The 19178-nt window shown below is 44.1% G+C and overlaps 1 protein-coding gene across 1 annotated transcript in view; it reads left to right on the forward strand.

Annotated features, from left to right (window-relative positions):
- Window positions 1-19178, forward strand: part of NCK2 (NCK adaptor protein 2) — a 530895-nt gene that overhangs the window by 383799 nt on the left and 127918 nt on the right. The window contains exon 5 of the mRNA XM_044072748.1: window positions 1129-1844. Within this exon, the coding sequence (XP_043928683.1) occupies window positions 1129-1844 (716 nt within the window). The remainder of the gene's footprint in view (window positions 1-1128; window positions 1845-19178) is intronic.

Consider the following 19178-nt stretch of genomic DNA (forward strand, 5'->3'; position numbering starts at 1 on the left):
CAAACAGATCGGAACAAAAATTACATTATCTTGATGTCCACCGCCAACTCAGATATTATTTGGACAGAACTAAACAATTTAGGAAATCCGATCAACTCTTTGTTTCCTATGCGGATAACAGGAAAGGCCTTCCTGTCTCTAAAGTGACTTTATCTAGATGGCTTTCTTCTGTCATCTCTGAAATTTATCTGCTCAGGGGAAAACAGCTGTGCTCAAAACCTAAAGCACATTCAACTAGGAGCTTAGCTACTTCTACAGCCTTTCAAGCTAGACTTCCTTTAGACACTATTTGTGCAGCGGCCACTTGGGCCACTCCTCATACTTTTGTTTCCCATTACAAATTGGACTTGGCCTCCAGGGACAGAGACAGTTTTGGTTCTACAGTCCTCAAGAGTCTGTTCAGTTGAGCCACCCAGGATAGAGGTGCTAGGACGGTCCCATCAAGCAAGAATGAAGGCGAGATTGACAACTTAACATTAAGAAGTTATGTACCTACCATAACGTTCCATGTTAGTTGTCTTCTCGCCTTCTTTCTTCGACCCTCCCTCCTTCCCCAGGCCTGGACAGACCTTTCTACAAGAGATTGTTATGCTGAAGACCATTCAGAACTGGTCCTTCTTTCATCCTGTAGGCTTTCTTTCTTCCTTTGGGAAGTATTTATGCTTGGTGCTATTGCCCTTTGTCATCAAACGAGATCTGGGTACTTACCGCCTTGCATCATGGGATATGGGGCTGCCTCGAGCTGGTAAAAGTGACTCTCGAGCTTAGCAAGTGCCGAGTCGGAGCCGAGGATCGGCTCCGAACCCATCAAGCAAGAAAGAAGGTGAGAGAAGACAACTAACATGGAACGTTATGGTAGGTACATAACTTCTTATTCGTGTTTTTGTGACACTTTAGGTTAGACTTTCCACAGTGCCATTTGCACTCTTCTGTTTGTCAAAACTAAATGGGCCTCTAGGACAAGTATTTGCCTAAGCATAGCTTGCTGGCAAGCATGTGTTAAGTGCTCTTTTATCATAAAATGTTTTCAGTTTTATCTTGAAGTTATTGAGAAAAGAGCTTCTCTTAGATTACTTTACATTAGCATTTTTAGAAAGTCTATATAATGTTTTTTTTTTTCCTGAACAGGGCTTGGTAAAACAAAAAGGAAGACCAGTGCACGTGATGCTTCACCTACACCTAGCACAGATGCAGAATATCCAGCAAATGGAAGTAGTGCAGATCGCATTTATGATCTTAACATCCCAGCATACGTTAAATTTGCCTATGTTGCAGAGAGGGATGATGAACTATCACTTGTTAAAGGAACACGACTCACTGTCATGGAAAAGTGTAGTGATGGCTGGTGGAGAGGTTGTTACAATGGATTGGTAGGTTGGTTTCCATCAAACTATGTGGTAGAAGAATCAGATGATGCATCAACAGATTCTCCAAGTTTTCTGTCTTCCAGACAAGGAGCAGCTATGAGTAATGGCCAGAGCACTAAAGTACTTCATTTGGTTCAGACTCTGTATCCATTTAGCTCCGTTACTGATGAAGAACTAAATTTTGAGAAAGGAGAAATAATGGAAGTCGTAGAAAAGCCAGAAAATGACCCAGAATGGTGGAAATGCAAAAATTCCAGAGGTCAGATTGGCCTTGTCCCAAAAAACTATGTAGGGATTGTAAGTGATGGCCCTCTCAGTTCCCATACTGCACAAGTAAGCTATACAGGACCCTCATCTACTGGCAGATTTGCTGGAAAAGAGTGGTATTACGGAAGTGTGACTAGACATCAAGCAGAATGTGCTCTGAATGAGAGAGGAGCAGAGGGTGACTTCCTTGTTAGGGACAGTGAGTCATCGGTAAGTGAACTGTTAACATTTTTGTGTTGTAATATCTAAATGATCTACAGCATATTTCTAGATAGGTGTGTCAGAGCTTAGGGGATAGTTCACTAGTTCCTTTGTCATGGAGAATGGGAACAAGATTTTGAAAAATAAAAATGGTCATTGTGTAGGCCTGGTATCCTCAGTCTCCCAGCAAGGATTTTATGTGAATGGTGCCCTTTGCAGTGCAGCATTTTCATTTTAAGTGTATTATAGGCTTTCGCTATAGCTGTGTAAGCAGCTGGTGAATGGGGTATCATTGCTCTGTATAATCGGTGCTTTTTATTTTTGAAGGCTTGGTTTGTAGTGATTGCGAAGTAGTATATTAAGTGCTGTTAGCACTGTTTGTGGACTGAACATATGAGTTTGGTAGTGGAAGATAGTACCTACAAAGCTACATGTTCCAATGTATATTTAATAGTCTAAATATCCCATATTGTGGCTAGAAAGTGTGGGGCATAGTAAAGCAGGTGTGACTATGCATGTACAGATTTCTCCTCTAGCCGTCTCTTTCCATAATGTTGCCTTGATCTGATTCATGACCTTCCTTACTTTCTCTTGGCCTTCTAATATTTTTTTTTTCCTTCCAGAGTTGTCGTCTGTATGTCCGTATCTTTCGACCACTTAACGTTTAATTCCATTTTCTAGGTTGGTTGACAGTCTTATTTGTCCTCCTTTCCCCAGTTTAGAATTTTTTTTCCTTTGTGGTTCCTTATAGTTTAGACTGTTCATTCCTTACATCCTCTTGTATTACTAATTCACTTCTAACATATTTAAAACTAGCCAGTAAGGCAGTTTTGCTCTGTCTGGTCTTGCAGCACTCTAAGGCAGTTTCCTTTCTGTATTTTATCTGCACTGAAGACCTAGCTCTAAACTGCTTTGATTTAGGCATAGCAGTATAAATTTTGGCTCCCAGATGTAGCCTTACTGCCTCCTGAATTCACTGTTACTAATGGTCGTACCTACGTTATTAATTACATAGGCTAAATCTATACAAAGATTCACTACCACCAGCTGTGTAGTATATAAGGACCTTGTGTTATGAAGAATAAGAAGGCGCTTCTGTCTCTTCTCTTTCCTGATCTGTAAAGGCCTCTGCTGATGTCCTTCCATTTCACTATTGCAGCATTCATTACAATAGGGATACCCTGCCAAGGGCAGCCCAATGTCTGGCCAGTAAACCAAAGCCTTCAGGTTGCTTTAATGTACGCCGTATGTCACAAGTATGCTCTTCATGTAGCATAGGGCATAAATGTGACGTCCAGACGTACCACCCTCAGAACTTCTTTGCCACCAGTTTGAACGCCATCTTTTGATCATCAGTCTGAACGCCTGTTTCTTTGCTGATTCACCAAAGCATTGCAGATAATTGCCACATTGGGGTTTATTGTAGCTTATTTTTTTAGTTTTTGTTGCTTGTGGGGTTTCACGTCATCCAAGAAGGGTAAATGCCAGTGTCTGAGACATTCCCCATAAAGACCATCACAAGCAGTGCTTGTTTTGCCTTGGTACTTTCCACAACCATACGTCCTGTTCAAGCTGTCGGACCTTTGTTCCCAAGACCCTTCGTAGTAGGCTTTCTTCTTTGGCTTTGTATCTAGAGAATCAACGTCTTAAGCTCTTAGGTAAAGACACAATGGAAGGAATTTCCCACTCACAGGGGCAGCCGTTCAGCCTCTGCCAGACTTCTCTCCCAAGGTGAGTGAAAGCTCTGAGTTTTGCCCGGCTCATCGTATTCTTTGGCCATGACCAATTTATTGACTGGCGGGGGTCTGACCTTAGGCACGAGGCACGTCCATGGAGGCCTTGCAGACGTCTGCATTGGACATTCAGAGGGAACTGCGGCTGATGATTGCCAAGGGGCCTAGGAATGTTCCTCAAATTTTGGTCAGAGAAGTCCCTACTACAATTATTGAATGCCGTCCGAGGTCGGAGCCTTCTACTTCTTATAAGGCGGACTTCCCCTTAAAGAAAAAGCAGAAAACGAAACATATTACTCCAGCTGCTAAGGACCCACTTAGTGAATGGCAACATTTCACACACTGGTTGTTTAATGCTTTAATGAACCTCAGTGCAAAAACGTCTGGAATAAAAAAAAAGAGCAAATGGGAAAAACATGTGAGCAAAACAAAGTCAAAAAAAAAAAAAAAAATAAACTAAAGAAACTGGACCCCAAATTAATAGAATTGTAATATTTAATGTAAAATTCAATAATTAATTCCTAATTTAATAAAAAAATAATATAATATAAAAAATTAGTAAATTCTAAAAAAATCTAAAATATTATATCTAATTCTAAAATAATTAAGTTGTTAGTAAGCTATTATTAGGTTCCTAATTAAGCCTTTATATAGTTCCGCCATTTATATTTGTTATATGTTTCCTCATTAGTGAAGTGGAAGGTTTCAGGAGCTGGATCCTATTAATATTACAAGAAAGTAAGCACATACAAAGAGCTTCTGTTGGCAATAGCCGAGAAAAATAAGTGCTGAGAAATTAAAAGTGTGATGTGATTATCATAAAGCTGTCATTTAATTAGGCAATGCGTAATATTTGTGCTGGTAATAATATTTGTGCTGGTTGTTTAGCATATATTATGAGTTTTTATAATATATGAAGAATTTGTGCTGTATAAAGACAACTTAGCACAGTAACAGACAACTAGAATAAGAATCAAAGATGAGTAAGAAGACTGAACCTGCTTTATGACACTGGATACAGCATCATCTGCTACTCAAACTGATGTGTAACTGATGTACTCTAACTGAAAAAACCAAAAACTCTCAGGGCAGAACCAGACATATACAGACAGCATTATATGGGTTTTTCTGACTTATAGAAACTTTTTATTATATATTCTATATTTACTAGTCTTACTTTTATTCTACTAGGGCAGCTACCTTACCTAGTATCCATGAGTTAATTGCTAACCCTTAGGCTACACATCCAGTCACAAACAGCAACTGCTGTGACACCTCAGGTTTACAAATAGCAAGCTCATGCCCCACAGTACATAGTAGTACATGTCAAACAAACAAAGCACTCAACCTCAAGAAAACTGTAAAAGCACACAAGAGAATTTTACATGAGAGAAAAATAACTGTAAATTACAAGATATATATATATATATATATATATATATATATATATATATATATATATATATATATATATATATATATATATATATATACATTGGACAGTGTTTAAAAATTTTACTAATTGATTAGCCTTGTAGTATGAGCTGCGAGGGCAATTAAATTTGTACTAATTGTGTGTTTACTATATCATTTAATAAGTGATATTCTTTTCTTTATATATAACAGTCTTTCCCATAATGGGATTGAAACCCAACTTTCATATCTTTTTTAGCAACTGTAAAGTTAGTAAGCCATTTAATTATCCAAATGTTTAATTATTTCAAATTTGCCTAATTTAAATGTGTGTCCAGCTTTGATTTTTCTGCTTTTGCTTTTTGTGAAGGTGTTTTTCATTTTTCAGAGTGAGAAACAAACCCTAAGTAGTTTCCTAGACACGCTCTTTCTGTGCTGCTGCCTCTCCAGTCTCCATCACACACCTTCACACACTTATTTTATTTTTTTATTATCTTCAGCTTATTTTAGCTTTAGCTAGATAACCTAGATATCCGCTCGACGTCTCTCGTTTCTCCGTGCACAACACATTTTACATTTTCACACTTACATCACAACCACTATAACTGTTACTTAGATTTTAGCCGCTGCACTCATAATTCATCCTCCATCATTCTCACTCTCACCTATGGCACAAACATACACACACATTCACATATTCAACTTGTTGCTACCATTTCAGCAACCGCTAATTAATCTTCTATCTCTCTCGACCATTCTGACCTTGCACTCACTCACAACAAACACGCACTTTTCACCAGTAAAACACATTTTCGCTGCGCTAAACAGCAAAGGGCTGCTTAGCGAAATAGCGGCGTTCCCGCAACCGGCTGGTCGGCCGAGAAGCAGCGAAGCCGAGCATTAAAGCCGCTGGTTAGAATTCTGAGATGGAGCATGTGGATTCATTGGTGCATTCTAAATCTGCATCATATTATCTAAACAATTTAAATCACAAAAATTTAAATATATTTTTATATTTTTTCTTTATTACTTTCAAATGACATGGTAAAATAGCACCAAATATCAAAGGTGAAAATTTGTTAATATAAGTCACATATGTCACATCTGAAATGTAAATGCCAGTTAATCCACACATATCAGCTTCCCTTAACTTACGTCTCACTGAATGTGAAACGAAATAAATGGGTCGGTGGGGGGCCACACCTGGGACACAGACAAAAAAATTTAATTTTTGTCCTCTTGAAGAACAAACCTCAGCCTCTGTCTGTGCTCCACACAACACGGCTCGATTTCCCATTTATAGTACCTTACAGATCTGTAATTTTTTCTGCAGGATAGAAAAATAGCTCAAAGCTTTTCATTTAGCGAATGCATCTACCCAAAAAAAAACGGAATGGTGCTTTTTGGCGCAGGCTAGCACATAGCAGCTCAGCGATGCGGAAATGAAAAGAAAAAAGAAAAAAAAAAATTTTAAAGGGTGGGTGGCGCATGGCCTCTGGAGCCCTGAGGACGCGCCTGCTGGGTTGGACACTCCTGCTTTAATGGCTTTAAAACCACCTCAGGGAGTTTTTGTTCCAGCTCCTCTTTGGTCTTCTATTCCCCTTTAAAGACTCAGGGAACATGATTCCTCTGAGGAGGCAGATTCAGATGAGGAATCCCTTGCTTACTCCTCTGATTCATTCTCCTTTAGATTATAGGTCTGAGGAAGAGAACTCTACTAGTCCTGATGCTCCTTTTTGAGGAAATTTCTTCTGGGTGGGACGATCTCTAGAATGAGGTTTCCGAAGTACTGAAAGAGTGTTATGAGCTCCTGCAGATGGATTTTCCCAGACCTTCTGTTTTGGCTGCCTTGTATGCATTTTCTTAGCCCTCTAAAGCTCCTGACTCCCATCCTCCTTCCCCCAAGAAGTCTGATAGGTTTTGTAGGATGCCTGAGAACTGTAAATTGCTTTACATATACCCTTCTGCTGACCCTCAGTGTGACTGTGGCTTAGGACAAGCCATCTCAATCACTACCTTCTCCTAAATTACTGCCTTTTGATAAAGATAGCAAGACCAATGGAAAGGTTAGGGAAAAAGGTTAATACCTCTGCTACTTTAGCTTTTAGGGCTGTCCGTTATAAGGCCCATATGTCCAGGTACATGCTGGCCTTTCTTTCCCAGGCCTGTCAGGTAATTTCTAATCTTCCAGACTGAAGGGAAAACTTTTCTTTCCTTGTTGGGGACTTCCTCCCAGGTGGCTCATTGTTGCATCAAATGTAGTTGTGATATAGCATGCACTTCCTCTAAGGCTGCTGCTTTTGGGTCTGTGATGAGATACTCTTGGCTTTAGCTTCAGCCTTTCCTGATGATATTAAGGCTAAATTGATGGATGCTCCTCTGGATAATAAACACTTGTTTGGTGAAGCTGCTGCTTTGTCTCTTTAGGGTAATGTCAAGGCTTTACAGGAACTTAAACATGATGTCCTTCAAGGATGCATCTGCAGTCCTTGCATATGGGTTGTCCTGCTTCAGGCAGCCCTTCGGTCAGCCGGATTCCAAAGTCTGGGTCCGGCGTCGGCTGATGTCGCCCTCTCCCCGACGTCAGAGCGCCTGGGGTATAAAAGCGTCAGCCTACGCCATCTTCCCCAGTCTTTCTTGCCGCATGGTGCCCGAAGCAGAAGCAGTTCGCAAGTGCCGGTCGGCCAGCTCCTTTAACTTCAGCTACCAAAGACTTCAAAAGCTAAGTACCCTGTTGGGGACTCTTTCTTGCCTCAGCTGATGTCAGATCAAACGCTTAAAGTTAATAATTGCTTAACTTGTGGGAAACAAATACCTCATAAGGCTTTCCATTCTTACTGCCTCCCCTGCCTAGGCCCAGACCACGACGTCTCGGCCTGTACAGCCTGTGCCTCCTTCAACCGACGCACTCTTAGGCGTCGGGCGGAGTTTGCAGAGGAATTTTTTGGGGCTAGTTACTGTTACAATATGCCGTCGGAGACTCCAACTTTTCATTTAACCAAAAAACGGAAGGACAAGGACCGACACACACTGACCATGGTTTCGGCTGAAACCACGCCTAGGCCTACCGCGAGTGTCTCGGTCTTGGCTGAAACAGAGTCCTTGGCACTTCCGACCGTCGAAACCGCACAACCTCGGCCCCGGAGGCCTCTTCTGAGTCTGTTATAGAATTTCCCTCAGAAACCGGTGTTCCGGAAACATCCGACACCATTTCCCTAGACAAAACTACGCCAGCACATGGAGCAGCCAGGCCTCCTGCATCCATGTCCATAAAGGCATTCACAAGGGCTAAAGCTGCTAAACAGCCAAAATCTCTGCCTCCCAAGGCTATTCCTCAGGGATCCACTACAGGTTCACAGATTTTAAGTTTAGCTAAGGACCTTATTTCCTTAATTAGGGGCTCTCAGCCACATCCGGACAGAGGCTCTCAACCTCCTCTAGACAAAAGGCCCAGGGTTGAGCCCACTGATCCCCAGTCCTCTGAGGCCTCAGATGGCTCTGCTCTTTCAGACTACCAGGAGGAGGCCTTTACGGCCTACGAGGATTCTGATGCAGAGGAATCTATTCCCTCTGCCTCCCCTCCTGAAGAGCTGTTCTTTGGGGCGACCCTTCACTCCATGAGAGAGCATTTCAAATGACAGGGCCAGGAATTCTCTGATTCCAGGAAGAGATTAAGGACTTTTTTGCATTTACCTCAGCATAGACCTTTGGCTATTCCTCCTGTTTTGAATGTCATTGATGATGTGTACTCTGAGTCTAGCATTACCCCTGACTCCCTTCCCCCGGCTCCTGTCAAACCCGATGGGTACTACAGGGTCCCGGACTCGCATCATTTCCTTTACAAGGCCCACTCTGCTGACCCTGAAACTATTTCCCAGGGCCCTAAAGGGGTTGCATCTGCCACTACTAAAAATCCACTCCCCTCTGAAAGGGAGTCCAGGGCTTTAGAGAGATGGGGTAAAAAAGTGTATACTTCTTCCACTCTTTCTATGAGGGCATTAAATTGTCAATTCCATATGATACAGTACCAAGAGTATTTGTTAGATGAATTGCATAAAAAACTGTCTTCACCTGAACCCCTAGATCGCAAGTCACTTCAGGATCTGGTACATAACTCCCAACAGGTTAGCAACCATTTCCTGCAGTGTGGTTATGATGCATTGGAAGCTTCATGTAGGTCAGCAATGACAGGTGCAGTCATACGTAGGCATGCTTGGCTGAAGGAACTCTGCCAGATCATGTTAAAGCAAAGCTTCTGGATGCGCCACTGGAAAAGCAAAAGTTATTTGGCTCCACTGCTCAGGAGGTCTTAAAGAAATTTGAGGAAAAGGCTAAATCTGTGCAAACAGTCAAAGATTTTCTCCAGGTCCAACCACCAAGATTCAGTAGAAATTGGCCCTCTAAGAATTGGTCCTTTCCAGACACAGAGAGATTTCAGAGGCAAGAACAGGCGTGCCAGAGGTAGAGGGCAAGCTAGAGGCTCCTACAGAGGACGTCAATAGCAGCCTCCTAACCAGAGAGGTAGTGCAGGACCTACAACTGCTGCACAAGGACAGACTCAATGACTTTACCTTGACCCCGCCAACCAGGGCTCAATTGGAAGCACCTTTGGGTGGAAAGCTATCTTTATTCTCAAAAAAATTGGCACAGTATTACAAGGGACAAATGGACACTGCAAATAATAGACAAAGGATACAGGTTCCATTTTCATACATTACCAAAAAGAAAAGGCATGCCAAACCTGCCACCAAATCAAAGGGTAGAGGCTTTAAAACAAATTTCCAACCTATTGCAAATGAAAGCTATAGAAAAGGTTCCTCTCACAGAACTAGGCCAAGGATTTTATTCCAGACTATTCCTTGTCCCAAGAAAAGAAAAACAATGGAGGCCTGTTCTCGACTTGTCCGCACTGAATACTTTTCATTGTGCCAAAATTCAAAATGCTGACCCTACAGCAACTCCTTCCCATGCTGGGCAAGGGGTCTTGGCTGGTAACTCTAGACCTCAAGGAGGCATACCTGCATGTCCGTATCAGACAAAGTTGCAGAAGACACCTCAGATTTCTTGCAGGTTCAGATCATTATCAATTCTCAGCATTGCCCTTTGGCTTATCTACTGCGCCCAGAGTATTCACGAAATGCCTGGCATCAGTAATTGCACACTGCAGACTTCAGGGGATTCAAATATACCCATATCTGGACGACTGCCTTATACAAGCGGACAGCCAACAAACTTTGGAAAAACACTTGAATTATGCCATCCGCCTACTTCAGGCTTTGGGATACACAGTCAACATTCACAAATCAAGACTTGTTCCATCCCAAAGGATAATTTTTCTGGGTGCGAAACTAGATACAACCACCCAAATGGCCTTTCTCACAGAAGAAAAACAAAGACAACTACCGGATTATTTCGAAAATCTGACAAAACAAACTCAGCTGACTGCAAGGAAAATCCTGCAGGCCCTGGGTTACATGGCATCTTGCATTTTTCTGACACAAGCAAGGCTACATATGAGGAAACTACAATGGTACCTAAGGAGTTTATGGTCTCAGCACAGTCACAGCCTAGAAGCTTTGATACCACTTATTCCCTGTCTTCAAAAGGAATTTCTGTGGTGGGCTCAAGCAAGCCAGTCAAACGGGGGCCTGCCCTTCAGCAAACCAATAATCAGCCAAACCATTACAACGGACGCTTCAGACCATGGATGGGGAGCACACATGGAGGGCAGATGCATTCAAGGACTATGGTCACAGAAAGAATTGCGCATGCACATAAACCAAAAGGAAATGCTGGCGGCGATACATGCAATCGAGGCCTTCAAACATTTTCTGCATCAAGGACACCTGCTAATAAGGACAGACAATACCACAGTTATGTGGTACATAAACAAGCAAGGAGGTACCCATTCCTACCCTCTTTGCAGGCTGGCAATGAATCTTTGGGAACTTTCCCTAAAAATCAATATAGAGCTGCAATCCCAGTTTGTGCCAGGAAAAGACAATATACTGGCAGACAGCTTAAGCAGAAATATCATGGATCCACACGAATGGATGCTGCACCCAGACATCTTCCTTCAGATAACACAATCATGGGGGAGGCCGGACATAGATCTTTTTGCCTCCCACCACAACCATCAGCTGAAGAAATTCTGCTCAAGGACATACCACCCACAAGCATTCAGCTGGAATGCTCTAACAGTGTATGCATTCCCACCTCTTCCATTAATGACCAAGGTCTTACTGAAGATCAGGACAGAGCAGCCAAAAGTGATTCTGATAGCTCCGGACTGGCCCAGACAGCACTGGTACCCACTGTTAAGGAGCATGTCACGCACAAATCCGTGGCCTCTACCACAATGGCCACTTCTTCTGACACAACACAATTACAAAACTCTGCACTCCAGCCTGAAAACCTTGCAGCTGACAGCCTGGAGAATACCTTGACTCCTCACCAGGATAAGCTATCCAAGACAGTGAAGGACATCATCATGGAAGCTCGCCGGCCTTCCACAAGAAAGGCATATTCAGCAAAATGGAAATGATTTTGCACTTGGAGCACCACAAAGGGCCTAGATGTGACAGTGGTGAACATGGCACATATCCTGGAATAGAAATGCTCCACAATGGCCTTTCTTACTCTTCCATAAAAATTCATGCTTCAGCAATTTCAGCAGAATACAATACTGATCCACCTGTCTTCTCTCATCCACTCCTAAGGCAGTTTCTAAGGGGAATTAAAAACATCAGTCCTCCAAGGAAACCACCAGTGCCTACATGGGACCTTAACTTCATGTTGGAAAAATTAACTCTACCTCCCTTTGAACCAGCAGCATCTTCAGAACTACAGTTCCTGTCTTGGAAGACTGCCTTTCCTTCTGGCCATAACCTCAGCAAGAAGAGTATCTTGAGTTGCAGGCCCTCATGGCAGTACAACCATTTCTTATTTTTCATCAGGACAGAGTCTCATTGAGAACCAATCCTTCATTCATGCCAAAGGTGGTATCCAGGGTCTCACTGAACCAAGCTATTCACCTGCCTACCTTCTTTCCTAATCCACAGAACAAAGGGGAGAAACTTCTGCATACCCTGGACATTCACAGACAGTTGCGTTACTACTTGGACAGAACTAAGACTTACAGAAAAACTGACCAGCTATTTGTAGCATATGCTGCTGGTGTACAAGGAAAAGCAATTTCCAAACAGACAATTTCCAAATGGATAGGGAATTGCATTCGATTCTGTTACTCTTTTCATGGCAAAACTGTGCCAGCTAACATTAGACCTCATTCCACCAGAGCCACAGCCACCTCCACAGCCTTCTTAAGAGGGGTGGCTACCAAGGACATTTTAGAAGCTGCTACATGGAGCTCAGTGCATACATTTTCCAAGCATTACAACTTACCCTTATATTCCAGATCCAGAGCAGGCTTTGCTACGGCAGTCCTGCAGGGCATTTTAGCTACACCTTCCTTTTTTTAGATCCTACCACCCCCAGCTTGGCTATGGTATTCTACCGATATGTAAGGACTGCAGATGCATCCTTGAAGGACATAGTACACTTTTGTACCTACCATAAATGTAGATGTCCGATAGGTATGCATCTGCAGTCAGGTTTACCCTCCCTCCTTCCCCTCTCTGGTATTTCCTGGGTACTTATCCCTCTTATAGCTAGCTGGGGTTATCTATTATGGTGTATTTGTTTTATATTACTGTGCATGTTTGGAATTTTTTGCATCTCTCCAAATTTAGCCTTCCTTAGAGGGCACCTGGCATCTGGGGCAAGAAAAACTGAGGAAGATGGCGTCGGCTGACGCTTTTATACCCCAGGCACTCTGACGTCTGGGAGAGGGCGACATCAGCCGACGCCGGACCCAGACTTTGGAATCCGGCCGACCGAAGGGCTGCCTGAGGCAGGACAACCCATATGTAAGGACTGCAGATGCATACCTATCGGACATCTACATTTATGGTAGGTACAAAACTGTACTTTTTTTGCTTCTCCTGTACCTAAGTTTCAGAAAAAATGCCCCAATAAGCCAGCCTTTGCTCATAGGCAGTCACACCCTCCCCCCCCCCCCCCAAGAGCAAGAAGGGTGGGAAGCGGGCGCCTATTGCTAAAGCTTCTCAGATGACTTTGCCCCAGAGGTCTCCTTTTCCTGATAAACCAAGTGGTGTCTGTCATTCTTCTCAGCAACATTCCTCTTTGTCTTTCTCTGTGTGGTTAAAAATTACTCTGGACTCCTGGGTTCCGTCCATTATCTGCCAAGGTATTTCATGGTCTGGAAATCTTGCTCCTTTAGGGGAATTCCTCAGACCCCTCAAGAACAGCTGTCCTCCTTTCCAAAGATGCTTCAGGATCACGTCACTTAGGATGCTATTTAAGAAGTTCCAGTTTCCCAAAGGGGGAGGATGTTTTATAGGTTCATAGGTTGGTACTAGGTTATTGGCCCTAGGGCCTATACAAGCCTAGCCATAATCCCCTGGCTATTTCTTCCCACAGTATTTACTTCCCTGAACCCCTGACTAGCAGGGCAACTGACATGATCCCTGGGATGAATTTCCTATCTCCCATTCAATCATCAAGGCTTCTTTTAAAGAGGTACTCTGACATGTATGGGCAGTCTGTTCCAGAATTTGGGGAGTCTCTGGGTCAGGAACCCTTCAGCATGTTTTGTCCATTGTGATGACCAGGTTTAGATCCCTGGAGCGTGCGTCTGAGGGATTGGGATTTCTTAGCATGTCCAATGGCTCTGGGTTTGACATGGCCTTGTATGTTAAGCAGAGATCGCCTCTGAGTAGATGATATGCAACAGAGTATAGGTGGAGTTTTTTTAGATGGTCAGCATATGGTATCTGCTTTAGGCCTGTGATTCTTTTAGTGAGGTATTTCTGCAACCTTTCCAGTTGCAGATGTCTTGAGAGGCACATATACCAAATGGGGCATTGTATTCTATAATGGGTCTAATGCGGGATGAGTACAGTGGGACAATGACCTCCTTTTTTTCTGGTTGAAAAGCCCTTAGTGATGAGGTGTGCCACATAGAAGGATTTCTTTACTGTTGTGGCAGTGTGGTTATCGAAGGTGAGACCACTGTCCATCTGTGTCCCTAAGTCTCCTCACACTTTCGGTGTTTAGTGTACTGCCACCTATGTGCCACACGTACATGTTTTTTTCCCAAAGGGGATAACTATACATTTCTTGGCATTGAGCTTGAGCCCATGGCTCTGGCACCAAGTATCTGTTTCTGTTAGGCCCTTTTGTAGAATATTCACATTATTTGGGGATTCAGTAATGGCTCCCAGTTTGCAGTGGTCTGCGAACTATGTTAGCCAGAGTCCCTTGGTGTTGGTCTGTACTTGAGAGAAGAGCGGTCCCAGGACTGAACCCTGAGATACTCCACTTGTCTGGAGCTGGATTTGAAGTCGGCTACTTTTACAGTGTGGGTTCGGTCAGTAAGCCAGTTGGCAACCCATCGAGTGACATGAGGATTAATGCCCAGCTTGGTACGTTTATCTATGATTGCAGAGTGGGGGACGGTGTTGAAGGCCTTGGCGAGGTCCAGATAGGTTGTGTGGACCACCTTACCCTTGTCCACTGCTCTGGCGACTGATTCAAAGAAGTCAGTCAGGTTCAGGAGATGAGATCGGCCCGTCACGAACCCAAACTGCATGGTGTCCAGTCTTTGAAGGTTGCCAATGTCTGTGTTTATAAGTTCCGTGATACGTTCCATGGCCTTGCAGACCAGGCTCTGTCAGACTGATGGGGCGGTAGTTCCCGGGATCCAAGGTGGACCCCCCCCCCTTGTGGAGTGGGATAACTGTAGCTGTGCACCATTTAGTGGGCATGAAGCCTGTGGTAAGGCTATGATTAAACATGACACTTAGGTGAGGTGCCAGTTCATTTTGTAGTTCATGTAGTACACAGCCTGGGATGTCTTCTGGTCCCATGGATGCTGTATTCTTAGCTTTGGAGAGTGCGTTTTTAACCTGTGTGGCTGTTACCTGAATTTGGTAATCTTTCGGTATTGAGATTTACTCCATAATGTTCCTCATACCCAGGAAAGAGGGTGCTTTGAGACCAATTTTAGACTTCTGTCATCTAAATACATTTCTGGAGGTTCCCTGTTTTTGAATGGTGCCCCTTTAGACTGTCCCCACATGTTCTTCATGTTCCACTGTTGCACACATCACCTGTGCGTTATCCCTGCTGTGGTAGCCCTCGGCCGGCCTGATTACCAGAGTCATTGTTTTTCTGCGATGTCCTTCAAGGATGCATCTGCAGTCCTTACAAATGGGTTGTCCTGTTGTCAGGCAGCCCTTGATCTGCAGATTCCAAAGTCTGGGTCTGGCTGCTGGTGTCGCACTTCACCCGGCGTCATAGCTGCAGTTCTTGCGTATAAAGGCATCAGCCGACGCCATTTTCCTCAGTCTTTCTTGCCGCGTGGCGCCCAAAGCAGAAGCTGTTCGCAAGTGCCGGTCGGTCAGATCCAGAGATTACTACTACCGAATATTACTTCGAAGACTTCTAAAAAGCTAAGTACCCCGTTGGGGACTCTTTCTTGCCTCAACCGATGTCAGAGAAAGTGAATAACTGTTTATCTTGTGGGAAACCAATACCTCATAAAGATTTCCACTCCTACTGCATACATTGTTTAGGCCCAGACCACGACGTAGCAGCTTGTCTAGCCTGTGCTTCTTTTAACCGACAGACGCACAGACGTCGGTCGGAGTTTGCTGAACAGATTTTCGGCTCTGATTTTGCCTATATTATGCCGTCGGATCCTCCGACAACGCAAATTGCCAAAAAGCGCAAAGAAAAGGACTGACACTCGCGGTCCGCGGTTTAGGCCGAAACCGCGATTAAGCAAACCGCGAATGTCTCTGTTTCGGCCAAAACCGAGCAAGCGGTTCTTTCTTCAGCCGAAACCATGCCTTCTACCGAGGCCTCCTCTAACCTGGTAGAATCAGCTTCGGAAATCCAACCTTCTGTTGCGGTTTCTCAAGACTTATCAGACACTATTCCCCTGGATATTTCAACCCCTGCACGTGGAGCTGCTAGGCCTCCTGTAGCCATCTCTATTAAGGCCTTTGCCAGGGCTAAAGCAGCCAAAGCTTCAAAAACTGTGCCTGCCAAGCCCCCCTCTCACAGGCCCAGCACCAGCTCCCATATGCTTTCTTTGGCTGAGGATCTCATTTCTTTAATTCGTGGATCCCAGCCTCATGCAGACAGGGCCTCTCTCCCTCCTCCAGCAGAGAGACCTAGAGCAGAGCCCCCTGAGCCAGTATCCACAGATGATTCTTCTGATGACTCAGAACATACAGACCCTCCTGAGGCTCCTTATTCTCCTTACGAAGACTCTGATGCTGAAGAGTCCATCCCTTCAGCCTCTCCTCCTGAGGAATTTTCCTTTGGGGAAACCTTGCATGCTATGAGGGAATAATTTCAGTGGCAGGGCCAAGATTTCTCAGACTCCAGAAAAAGGCTTAGAACTTTTCTACATTTACCACAACATAGGCCTTTAGCTATTCCTCCATTTCTTTCTGTTGTAGATGATGCATTTAATGATGCTTGCACAGCTCCTGATTCATTACCTCTGGCTCCTGCTAAGCCCGATAGGTTCTACAGGGTCCCGGACACTCCTCACCATTTATATAAGGCTCCTTTTGCAGATCCAGAGACTATCTCCCAGGGCCCTAAAGCTGTAGCAGCTACTTCTTCTAAAAGCCCTCTCCCCTCTGAAAGGGAATCCAGGTCCTTAGAGAGATGGGGTAAAAAAGTTTACACCTCTGCTACTTTGTCAGCTAGGGCTTTGAACTGCCAATTTCATATGATTCAATATCAAGAGTTTATGCTTGACCAGTTAACTAAAAAGCTGTCCTCTGAGGAAACTTTAGAAAAAAAGTATGTTCAAGAGATGGTACATAACATACAGCAGGTTAGTAACCATTCTTTAAAATGTGGCTATGATGCACTGGAGGCTTCCTTTAGATCAGCCATGACTGGCACAGTTATCAGGAGACATGCATGGTTGAAAACAGGCATTACCGGACCATGTCAAATCAAAGCTTTTGGATGCACCCATGGACAAGGTCAATTTATTTGGTTCCCCTACGCAGCAGGTACTAAAAAAGATGGAAGAGAAGGCAAAATCTGTATAAACAGTAAAAGATTTCTTACAGGTTCAACCTCCAAGGTTTAGCAGGAACTGGCCCTCCAAGAATTGGTCCTTTCCGGACTCATCTAAGAAACATAGAGGCAGGAATAGGCGTTCTAGAGGCAGAAACCAATCCAGGGGTGCCTACAGAGGACGCCAGTGGCAAGGTAACAACCAGCGAGGCACGGATGCAACCACCACCACTACAACAACTCAATCACAGTGACTTGGCGGTGGCACCTCCTACCAGGGAACAACTAGAAGCACCCTTAGACGGAAAACTTACCTTATTTTCAAAGAACTGGCATTGCATCACAAGGGAAAAATGGATTTTGCAAACTATAGACCAAGGTTACAGGTTCCACTTCCATACTCTACCAGGAAAGAGAGGAATGCCAAACCTACCACCTACTCAAAGGGCAGAAGCTCTAAAGCAAATATCTCAATTATTAAGAATGAGAGCTGTGGAAAAGGTACCATCTATGGAGCAAGGAAAGGGTTTTTACTCCAGACTCTTCCTGGTACCGAGAAAAGAAAACAAATGGAGGCCTATTCTAGACCTGTCCGCTTTAAACACATTCCTCATTGTTCCAAAATTCAAAATGCTGACCCTACAGCAGCTTCTTCCCATGCTGGTCAAAGAGTCTTGGCTGGTAACTCTAGATCTCAAGGAGGCATACCTGCACGTCCCCATACGACCAATTTGCAGAAGATACCTCAGATTTCTTGCAGGATCAGAGCATTATCAATTCTCAGCATTGCCCTTTGGCTTATCTACTGCTCCCAGAGTGTTCACGAAATGCCTGGCATCAGTAATTGCTCATTGCAGTCTTCGGGGGATCCAAATATATCCCTACCTGGACGACTGCCTGATACAAGCGGACAACAAAAGCAAGCTAACAGAAGACTTACAAAGAGTCATTTACCTGCTGCAAGCCCTGGGATATACAGTCAATATAAAAAAGTCAAGGCTGACTCCATCCCAAAGAATAACCTTTCTGGGTGCAGAGCTGGACACATCAAGACAAATGGCATTCCTAACTGCAGAAAAGAAAGCAACTACCTCTCTACTTCTTGGCATTAACAAAGCAGAACCATCTAACTGCAAGAAAAGTGCTACAAGCCCTAGGCTTCATGGCATCCTGCATAATTCTGGTCCCTCATGCCAGACTGCATATGAGAAAGCTACAGTGGTACCTGAAGAATTTGTGGTCCCAACGCAAGCACAGCCTAGAAACCAAAATTCCAATAATCCCATGCCTGAAGCAAGAGTTCCTATGGTGGGCTCAGGCCTGCCAATCAAACACAGGATTGCCCTTCTGCAACAGTCAACCAAGCCAAACCATCACGACAGATGCCTCAGACCTCGGTTGGGGGGCACACATGCTAGGCAAGTGCATACAAGGCCTATGGACTCAAGACCAGCTGCACCTGCACATAAATCTGAAGGAAATGCTGGCAGTAAAATTGGCAATCCAGTCATTCAGACCTTTTCTCCAAGAAGGTCAGTTGATAAGGACAGACAACACCACAGTTATGTGGTACATCAACAAACAGGGAGGCACACATTCATATCCTCTATGCCGGCTGGCACTGGACCTATGGGATGTGGCTCTGAGCTACAACATTCAGTTACAAGCAATTTTTGTACCGGGGAAAGAAAACATTCTAGCAGACATATTAAGCAGCAGTACCACAGATGCCCACGAATGGATGCTGCATCCGGACATCTTCAAAGCCATCACAAGAGAATGGGGATTACCACAAATAGACCTGTTTGCATCCCCACTCAATCACCAGCTAAAGAAATTCTGCACAAGGACGTACCACCCACTTGCTTGGAAGGTGGACTCCCTATCTTTCAGTTGGAAAAACCTGACAGCATACGCTTTCCCACCACTTCCTTTGATGCACAAGGTGCTGCTGAAGATCAAAGAGGACCGTCCGAGGATCATTCTGATAGCTCCAGACTGGCCAAGACAACATTGGTACACATTGCTGAGGAGCATGTCTCGGGAACAGATATGGCCACTGCCCCTG

The sequence above is a fragment of the Protopterus annectens genome, chromosome 5.part0 (genome assembly GCF_019279795.1).
Source record: "Protopterus annectens isolate FY-2018-M chromosome 5.part0, PAN1.0, whole genome shotgun sequence".
Lineage (NCBI taxonomy): Eukaryota > Metazoa > Chordata > Ceratodontiformes > Protopteridae > Protopterus > Protopterus annectens.